Source organism: Caenorhabditis elegans, chromosome I, assembly GCF_000002985.6.
Source record: "Caenorhabditis elegans chromosome I".
NCBI lineage: Eukaryota > Metazoa > Nematoda > Chromadorea > Rhabditida > Rhabditidae > Caenorhabditis > Caenorhabditis elegans.
In genome coordinates, this window is record NC_003279.8 from 8,692,945 (window position 1) to 8,702,276 (window position 9,332).

Sequence of the window (9,332 nt, forward strand, 5' to 3'; positions counted from 1 at the left end):
GCGATGGCGACCCACAAGCTGAGCTTCTTCGAAAAGTTGGCCAACACCTTTGGAGCTCTTTACCGTCATCAAGCTCAGCAGTTCCCACGCCGTCTCGCTATTCTCAAGGCTGTTGGAAAGCACGAGCTGGCTCCACCCCGGTCTGCTGACATCCCAGCTATCAAGGCGGACTGGGCTAAGCTCCAGAAGTTTATTGAGACCAAGCAATATGTCAACCTTAGTATCAAGGTAATTTGTTACACGCTGAAACAACACTCAATAAAAAATAACTTCAGGAAAGTCTCGTCTACTCGGCAGTTGCCCTCGAGGTAGTCTTTTGGTTCTTTGTCGGAGAAATGATTGGACGTCGCTACATTTTCGGGTACATTGTTCCAGCCAATTATGTCTCGAAGGATACAAAGGCTAAGGTTGCCGAAAAGAAGAGACTCGCTGCCCTCGAAGCTTAATACATCGATAAGCATATTCATTTGTGAAAATATGTGTTTTTTCTTCAACGTTTGTTAGATAAAAGAAATTAAGGCTTTATTTTTCTAGTTCAATACAAAAAATTACAATCCACTAGTTTCTTCTCCAGCCTCTCGAGTGTAATCCTTCCGATCTTCCTCAAAAGTTTCAAGTGCCTTATTTTTCACTGCATACTGTCTTTTCAGAGATCGGCCTTTGAAAACATGAGAAGTGATTGTTGGAGCAAAAATGATTTGATTCGGAGCGCTAAAAATAAAACTCGTTAGAGAAAAATCAGTTTCGAAATTCTTACTCGGTCGCATCATCCTGGCTTATTGAACTTGTAGAGAGGGTTTTATCTACAGATACTTGTTTCTTGTTGAATTCAATAGTACCGTGCAAGGTATTCATGAAAACAGCATTTCTTTCACAACTCTTCTTGTATCTCGCATTAATTGATGCCAAGGACTCGGACATGATGGTGTTTGCTGTGTTGCTAGGTGGTTCTGTTATTCCAGCATGTTTAACTTTCCCCCCAGCAGTCATTGTCTCAATCAACTTTTCAGCAGTAACCGTGTACTTTCCCTCTGGATCATCGTCCAACGTCATATCCTCTCTGAAATTCAAATATTAAGATCCAACGGATGCAAGCCACGAAAATTACTCTTCGTCTTTTGCCATCCAATAAATCATCTTTCCTTTCTTCAATTGCGAACGGGAAATCGGTTGTTGATACCAACTGGCTGGGAACAGGGCTCTTTTGTCGTCAGTGGTATTCACAACTGAAAATAAACACTCCGATTTCTGTATTGTTTCGTAGTTTTACCGAATTTCTCCATCGGGGCTGTTGGCTCTAAAACTTCTTTTTGCTCCATTGTTTCCACTTTTGTTTGCTTGGGATCGACAGGGGCAGCGTATAAGCTAAAATATGATAATTTCTACATAAAACCATTCGACCCATTGAAACCTTTTCATCTGATCGTACTCTGCTTGGGACTTTTTTATGTTGTCCTGTTTATCTTTCCTTTGCTCCAAACTGATTTTCTGTTTCTTACGAAGAGCGTCCAGTTCCTTTTCACGAGCTGCCTAAAGTTCATGGTTAAAGTAAATTTCTCTATAATCTCTATGTTACGTGATCACGAATCGACACAAACTTTTTTTGTGGAGCCAAAGTGGATAAGTAGTATTCTTTCAATCGTCCAAATTCTACATCAACTTTCACTCCTTGACGATTGACAACCGTATTGGCTCGTTGCATCTTTGGATGGCGCTGAATTTCAAGAAATAATGTATTTCTTTTTAACTTTTTAGATGGATAGTAAAAACCGTAATTAAGCACTTCCTTTGCGCGGCGAGATATATATATATATATACTGTATGCTTACCACGTCTGAATTTTTCGATTTCGAAACGTATTGAGACTGCGTATGAAAGATTTCAACTACTTGCTCCTTTCGAAATTCTTCCCAATTTTTCAGTTGTTTCTGAGCATCCTTCCTGGAAACCAAATCAGATAAGTTATTACATATACATCAATTTATTTAATTACTTGTGAGTTTCATACTGATCATCACTCAGTTTATACCGCTGCTGCATCTTCTTTTTGTAGCTCATCTTCTTCGCCTGTTTCTTTTCATAATCAGATTTCTGTTTATCAGGCGATGGTGATAAACTGAGCTTTTGGAGTTTACCTGAAAGCGCTCGATTTTACTTTAAACCAAAAACTCATCATACTTTTTAAACCAGAGAAATTCATGCTCGCTATTTTTGACTCGAGCACTTGTGAAATGATGCGTGTGAATACTTAGACGTGAATAGAAGGATTAAATGGAAGTTTATTTATCGACTTCACGCGAAAATAAATAAAATTTACACCGAAAACGTGGGTTGGAGAGAGTAAAATGTTTTGAAAAGAAGGATACAAATAAGTTAAACATGGAGATACTGAAACGCATCCTGCACACCGGGGAAAACTTATTCATATTGACAGTTAGTCTCGGCAATCGACCAGTCACCAATAATCTTCTCTTCTTTACCCAAAACGACACCTTCTGTCGCATCAACACGTCCGATTTCGAACTCATTGTCAGCGACGCAGTCGTGGTAGAGAGTAAGTTCAAGCGATTTGCGAAGCACGGCTTCTGCCTCTTCACGGGAGAGGTCTTCTCCCTTCTTTCTCCACTCATCTTCAACAGCTTGGTTGAGGAGGAACGCTCCAAGTCCAGTTGCAATGTGCTTCACTTGATATGCGCATCCCTGAAATTTAGAATAATTATTATGTGATTATTTAATCATGAGATTCTGATCCGGCAAGTTAACGCTTTCAAGTTTACCTTCTGAGTAATGACACCGATGAAAGGTGTGCTAGTCTCCTTGTTGTTCTTCTCCTCCTCTTCGACTCCGGCGACAACAAGTGTGTTCCACACTGGGTTCATCTTGCAACGTCTGAAATTTTTTACTTAAACTTTCAATTTAATTAGGAAAACAGACTTGGCGTAGAGAAGGCTTGTGAGGTATCCGTGGAGAGCTTTTGGTCCAATATCCTGATCGAAGCGCTTCCAGAGAAGAACCTGACGCTCGATCACATTTTGAAGCCAGTGGAAGTCAGCGTGATCTCCTCCGAAGGCAATGAGAACATTATCATTGACCTTGTATTGACGAGAAACATTCTGGAAACAAATATTATGAAAATCCACTTTCAGCTGAACGGAAATTCAAACCTTGTAACGAGCCATTTTTCCATAGGAAACAACTCGATCAGTAAGGACAACAACCCCAGTTTTATACTGGAGAGCGATAACCGATGTTCCGGTACAAGTAGGATTCCTGAAAAATTGAGTTAATTCAAACGAATATAGGTTTAATGACTTACAGTGTGCGCTGGACTTCGTCGTGAGCATTCATTTTGGTTCTGAAACAATATAAATGAAGTTTTTGAAGGGAGTGCTTTGAAAAAATGAAAGGAAGTGAATTTCGACAATGAAATGCAAAAATGGCGGCTAAGTCATCATAAAGCATGTGCGCTCCGTCGAATTTTACACTGAATACCACGCACAATTGCGTACTTCAATAAGAAAAATTATCTCGCGCTACTTTTTTTGAGATAATATTATAATATAAATTAATTCATATTTTATAAATATATTAATTCATATTTTATTCTTTTGAATTCTCACTGAAATTGTGAAACTATTTAAAATATAAATTGTTTCAGAAAAATGACCTCGGAGCTTAAAAATAACGAAGAAGACTACAACTCATCGTCCGATGAAGATTACGATCCAACAAAGGATACCGATTTTGATCCAAAGGATGAAGTAAGCATTCCTAGATATCGCCCTTTTATTGCTCATTCTCCTCAACAGATCGATGATCAAGAAGAATGCGAAGATGGAATTGACGAAGAAGTTGAACATCTGAAAAATGAAAAACAAAGTGACGACCATACATCAGAAAAGGCAAACAGTACTGAAGGAAGTGTTGATGTGGATGCGATATTTGCAGAATTAACTGGGCTAGCACCGAAACCAGTTGTCAACGATACATCAAGCAAGAATATTCCAAAAACTGAAGAAAGGGTGTATCCAAAATCAGCAGCGTATGTTTGAAACAAGTAGAAATAACTTTTAAAAATGTATTTTACAGATCTGCATCCAACGAGTCTACAAATCAGAAGGTTTATCCGAAAAAGTGAGTTGACATGAGTTTTTATTTGATACAAATTTAAAAACAACTTTTTCTTATTTTTCTAATAATTTTTTTCAGAACGGAAACAGCTGGAACATCGTCTGAAAGTAGCATTGTACCCGGAAAGAAAAGAGTCGGCTTGCTTGATGCTGCAAAATCACTGTCGAAGCGTTCTAAAATTTCTGTTTTGGAGAAATCTGATCGAGATTGGAAAGATTTTACGACGCAAAATAATTTAAAAGTATGTTTCTTTAAGTTTAAGGTTTTTGAATAAATTGTTTGTTTTTCAGGAAGATTTGGAATCTCATAACCGAGGGAAAGGCGGTTATCTGAACAAAATGGACTTCTTAAACCGAGCTGATAATCGCCAGTTTGAAAAAGAACGAGCGTTCCGTGCAACAGCTCGTAAGGACACTGGACAGTAAATAATTCTTTATTTTTTCAATTGAATCTTTTTTGTGATTTTCTGGTTTCTTTGACAATTCGTAACTTTGAAAAATTCATAAACCTTCTGTAAAGATACGGACATTGAAATTTAATCATGAACATATTTAATGGACAAAAACGAGAAAAATGGTAAAGGGAGACAATAACTAAATCTAGAAAAAGGATGAATCATGAAAAGGGAATTGTAGAAAAATCACATTCTAAAATAATTAAAATGAAATACAACAACTTTGGGAAAAGGTAGGTTACAGTTTTATAATACGAACTCGTTTGTTTTTAAGGACTTTTTGTGGAATTTTTGCGAATTGTTTCAGAACAAAAAAAAATCTGCTACTTGTTTTTAAAACTGGGATTCATGAGGAAAAATAGATAATGGAAAATAAGGAAAAATTAAGATTTGCTGGGCTTGAGGGGAACATGATGAAGACATGAAGTAGAGAGCACATAGTGGGATGTGGAGAGAGAAAGAGCTAGAAGGAAGCGAGAATTGTTTTTCTGATCATTGTGTTAATTTTACAAAAAAATGGATAGGAGATTGTGTTGATTCGATGATGACTTATGATGTTGATGATGGTAACGGCAAACAGAGAAAGAAAAGAACAGGAAAAAAGCGGATAAAGCATGAATTTTGAAGCACACAGAACAATTGAAAGAACAAGATATACTGGAAGATAGAAAGCTAAAACTAGAGAAATTATGACGAGATGATGTAGAAAGGTAATCAGATAATGATTGCAAATTGAGATTTTTTAAAAATTACAATGAATGGGTAGGCTGCATCAATTAGGTACAACTATTCTTCTAAATCGAGCTCATCATACAGATCTTCATCTTCATCAGAGAAATAGACCTGAAAGAAAAATGTGTTATTTTAAAATTAAATTTGTATTATTTTCAAACCACCGAAACACTTTTTATTTGCATACCTGGTTATTGATAACTCCAGAATTTCTATAATTGCTGTCATCAAAGCGTTCGCGTTTGATTGGTGGTCTAAAAAATTATTTTATTTTTACATTGAAGCCAGAATTTTACAAATTTTTACCCTCTGTTAACAGGTGCCTTTCGTTTCCTCTTCTTCTGAGCAGCGACATTTCCTTTGGCTCGTTCGAGACATCGGAATTCTAGAACAATTGGATAGATCTTTGAGAGTACTTCGAGAACATCGGCTTCCGATTGAGCTCCAGTGACTGTAATTGAGCCAGTCGTATGAATTCGAAGAGTAGCTTTTGGTGTCACAGATCTCCAAACAAGACCAACGGAAAGTTCAGGCTCATATGTGGATTCTGATGGATATTTTGCTGCGACTTCTTCGATTTTGATTCCGAATGGAAGACGGCACGTGGCCAGAACGTTGTTCACCTAAATTCCACATAAACTTAATAATTAGATAAATATTTTAAAGTTGCAAAATTTTATGGTATTGACAAACACACAAAAACGGTATCGCGCGTGGTGTCAGAATGTCCCATCACAGTCTGATCTACAAAAAATGAAACGTGACGTAGAGTTTCCAACTGGTGTCGCACGGTTAAGAATGTGCTGACGTCACACTTTTCTGAGCAAAAATACCCGCACTTATTGTAGATCACACCGTGATGGGACAACCTGACTCTACGTGGTATCGTAATTTTTTTTTTCAAATTTTGAAATGGCTCTTTAAAGGCTCACGACTTTCTTCAGATGGGTCTCGACGCGCAAAAAGTTTATTGTAGTCTTTTTCTTCAATGTTTGCGTTTTTCAATGAAACTGCACGGTTTTCAGCTTTAAAAAAAAATTCTGTTAAAAAATCTGTTTCCAAATGGGGGCACCACGGTTTCAAGATCTGGTGGATTCCGGTTCTACGTTTTCCAGATCTGGCACCAAAACGTAGATCCGGAACCCCACCAGATCTTGAAACCGTGGTGCCTCTCCAAATGTTCAAACTTCAAAAAAAAAAGAAAGATTACCATAAACATTTTGCGTGCCGAGACCTTTCTGAATAAATCCGTGCGCCTTTAAAAAGGCATGTAAAAATCTGGTGAAACTACGATACACGGTCAAATAATTTTAGTACACTAGTTTGCACGACTGACATTTTTACACTTTTCTTCAATTTAATTTAAATTTACAAGTAATAACTTTAACAAAAATGAAACATCTTTAAAAGAAAAAAAAACAAATCGGAAATGGCGGAAGCTACTGTACTTCTTGAAGGCGAACTTTTTTTAAATATTTTTTTTTTAATAGATAAATTTTTTTAATAGATAAATTGAAACTTTTCAAAACTTGCTCGATAATTTCTAATCGAAACTCGTTCTTTCGTTTTTCCCATAACTCGCTGAACATGTCTGGCAATTGAACGTGCAGCTCGTTTACAATCCGCCTCACTCCGGCAACCAACAATATATACTTTTCCAGAACTATATACTTTGATATAACAACCAGGCGATCTTTTTTGTTTCATCATTACTCCTTTTTCTCTTTCATATGTCACGTTATGAGTGTTCATTGCCAATTTTCGAAGATCAATGTGCAAAGGGAGTGTATAATTACAAACAACATTTCGAATCTGGAATATTTTCAAGTTTTGATGATTGATTGCTGTTAGAAAGTACCTGAATATCGATATCACCATCATCTGGCATTGGTTCCTCATTGGCAGCCGATGTACCTTCTGGAGGAACATCTGGAACCTCAATTTTGACAGGAATCTGAAAAATGTAGATATGAAACATGAAAATGTACATTCATCTGTTACCGGCTCAGGTGAGGGTTCTCTCAGTGGCACTGCCAAATTCATGTCACGCGGCACATAAATCTGCGGATGTGGCTGCTGAGCATGGTGTTGGGCCATCTGATGACGTGTCATTTGTGGTTGAACCATTTGATGTTGCTGATTATGGTGCATTTGTGGTTGACGATGTTGCATAATCATTTGATTTTGTTGAGAAGGATGATTAAAATGTTGTGGTTGCTGGTGGTGTTGTTGTTGATTCTGTAATATCCTCTGATTAATTTTGGTGAATATATCTGAACCAGCCGTGGACCGCACCTACGGCGCGGCCCCCGACTTTTTTGAGAAAACACATTAGATATACGGTGTCTATCGCGGACCTCGATCGATGTCTGTTGCGCATTTAGCATAAGGTTTCCCAAAATTTCGTTGCTCTGATCAGAGATCAAACTACATAGGGACAGAAGGACACGCGCTTTATATATAGTAAATGATAGTAAATGATAATCATGAAACATACCTGTTGTTGTTGTCGATGTTGTGCTTGCGCATAGCTTATCTGTTGTTGTCCTTGCTGATTTTGTGCCATAAATACAGCTCGATTTTGTTGTTGAATTTGATTTGCTACTTGCTGTCCTGGAATTAAATTTAAAACTCTTTTCAGTTTTTCAAACAAGAATGTCTTATACAACACGTAATGTGAGACCCAACACACGAGTTTGAAATTTTCCAGAATTATTTTGATTGTTTTCGATTTTTTTTTGTTTGCAAAAACAGTGAAAATTTAATCAATATTTAATTTTTCCTTTTGGAAAATATGTGAAACTTCAATCGTTCAAAAATCAGAAATCGAGTTATTCGAAATGTAAATGTAGAGTTAATTTGTGTCTAGAATATTATTCCAATAAAACAATTAATTATTGCAGAAACATATACGCGATTCTAGATATACGTAGTACTTGTATTCTATTGATAAAACACACGGCATCCGGAGACCGTAAATAAATTGAAATAAAACCGATTTAAAAAAAAAAATATTTTGTTTTGAATAACATCAATTAAATATTGACTATCAATTTTCTAAATAAAATTAAAAACTTACTCTGATAACCTTGTTGAACGTTATGTCCTTGCACAGGTCGCATTTGAACACCAACTGCAACATTTCGACCCGCTATCGTTCCCTGCAATTTCTTTTGAAAAATTAAAATAGTTTCGTGAATTTGAAATTTTGTTTCAATTCTTAGAATTTGTTATGTTGATTGAGAAACTGATAATAAAGACTTACTGGATGTCCAAAGTTTACTTGCATTGGTTGACCACCAGGAACTTGGCGAACATAGGCAGGACCGACACCATTTTGCTGAATCTGACGTACTCCCGGGGGTAGTTGAACTATCTGAAATAAACTTTAATTCATAAATTCAAGCATATGTCTTGTCTCGAACAAAATTTGATTATATTCTTCAAAATCTCACCCTCTGCTGTCCGTTTCCGTCGTGATGAACCGTTCGAATTCCTGCCGTTTGCACATACGTGGCATTTTGTGATACTGCACCACCAGCTTGTGCAGGCATCACTTTTTGAACGTAAGTTCTGTAATATCTTTCGAGTGTTGTTATTGGATTTCTTGATCCAAATAACTAAAACTGAACAAGCTATTTTTTAATTCAACTCATACCTCTGGTTTCCCATCATTTGATGATCACCCATTTGCATTTGAACTGATCGGCCTGTAAATTTGAGTTGTTATCTTTTGAAAACTCGACAAATGCTAAAATCTGCAACAACGAGAGAGCGAGACTTCGTGAGAACATAAGAATTTTTTGATTTATGTTAGAAAATTCTGGAAAAGTTAAGAAATATTTATTTCCGACGACCAGTTTATTTTAAATTCAGACAAAATAATATCCAAAATACAATATTCGGTTTGTTCATTCTAAACTGATTTGAGGCAAACGCGGTTACAGGATCGATTGAAAGCGTTATTCGCTGCCAAACCAGAGTATCCTCTCTGAATGTGCATTCCTCCTAGTTA

At 36.7% G+C, this 9,332-nt stretch overlaps 5 protein-coding genes across 10 annotated transcripts; 2 read left to right on the forward strand and 3 right to left on the reverse strand.

Annotated features, from left to right (window-relative positions):
• Window position 1: 1 nt before the first annotated feature.
• On the forward strand, window positions 2-524 carry asg-1 (putative ATP synthase subunit g 1, mitochondrial). Its single transcript, NM_059951.8, has 2 exons — window positions 2-228; window positions 276-524. The coding sequence occupies exons 1-2, from the start codon at window positions 4-6 to the stop codon at window positions 444-446; spliced, it is 396 nt and encodes a 131-aa protein (NP_492352.1). The 5' UTR covers window positions 2-3; the 3' UTR covers window positions 447-524.
• Window positions 507-2,330, reverse strand: K07A12.5 (the record flags this gene model as incomplete). 5 transcript variants are annotated; one of them, NM_001313470.3, is made up of 9 exons in its annotated part: window positions 507-711; window positions 758-1,060; window positions 1,109-1,226; window positions 1,271-1,365; window positions 1,412-1,530; window positions 1,577-1,714; window positions 1,830-1,941; window positions 1,994-2,135; window positions 2,179-2,330. In NM_001313470.3, 9 exons carry the CDS (start codon window positions 2,198-2,200, stop codon window positions 549-551), a joined length of 1,212 nt encoding a protein of 403 aa, NP_001300399.1. The 5 variants fall into 5 exon arrangements, with proteins under 5 accessions (NP_001300399.1, NP_001300398.1, NP_001300400.1 ...); NM_001313469.2 differs by lacking the exon at window positions 2,179-2,330 and having other exon boundaries at window positions 512-711; window positions 1,994-2,058; NM_001313471.3 differs by lacking the exons at window positions 1,830-1,941; window positions 1,994-2,135; window positions 2,179-2,330 and having other exon boundaries at window positions 549-711; window positions 1,577-1,702.
• pbs-7 (Proteasome subunit beta) lies at window positions 2,261-3,357 on the reverse strand. Its single transcript, NM_059953.6, has 5 exons — window positions 3,317-3,357; window positions 3,165-3,270; window positions 2,935-3,113; window positions 2,778-2,889; window positions 2,261-2,700 (listed from the first exon to the last, which is right to left on the reverse strand). The coding sequence occupies exons 1-5, from the start codon at window positions 3,346-3,348 to the stop codon at window positions 2,419-2,421; spliced, it is 711 nt and encodes a 236-aa protein (NP_492354.1). The 5' UTR covers window positions 3,349-3,357; the 3' UTR covers window positions 2,261-2,418.
• Window positions 3,358-3,658: 301 nt separating this feature from the next.
• Window positions 3,659-4,652, forward strand: F39H11.1 (Craniofacial development protein 1). Its single transcript, NM_059954.8, has 5 exons — window positions 3,659-3,761; window positions 3,810-4,042; window positions 4,090-4,134; window positions 4,210-4,372; window positions 4,422-4,652. Exons 1-5 carry the CDS (start codon window positions 3,663-3,665, stop codon window positions 4,554-4,556), a joined length of 675 nt encoding a protein of 224 aa, NP_492355.1. The 5' UTR covers window positions 3,659-3,662; the 3' UTR covers window positions 4,557-4,652.
• Window positions 4,618-9,029, reverse strand: tlf-1 (TATA box-binding protein-like 1). Of its 2 annotated transcripts, none has more exons than NM_059955.8 (11): window positions 8,976-9,027; window positions 8,773-8,890; window positions 8,583-8,693; window positions 8,397-8,478; window positions 7,815-7,930; window positions 7,319-7,555; window positions 7,176-7,271; window positions 6,851-7,129; window positions 5,624-5,940; window positions 5,505-5,571; window positions 4,618-5,428 (listed from the first exon to the last, which is right to left on the reverse strand). In NM_059955.8, the coding sequence occupies exons 1-11, from the start codon at window positions 9,011-9,013 to the stop codon at window positions 5,372-5,374; spliced, it is 1,518 nt and encodes a 505-aa protein (NP_492356.1). In that variant the 5' UTR covers window positions 9,014-9,027; the 3' UTR covers window positions 4,618-5,371. The 2 variants fall into 2 exon arrangements, with proteins under 2 accessions (NP_492356.1, NP_001122474.1); NM_001129002.4 differs by having other exon boundaries at window positions 4,718-5,428; window positions 8,773-8,899; window positions 8,976-9,029.
• Between the last annotated feature and the right edge of the window lie 303 nt (window positions 9,030-9,332).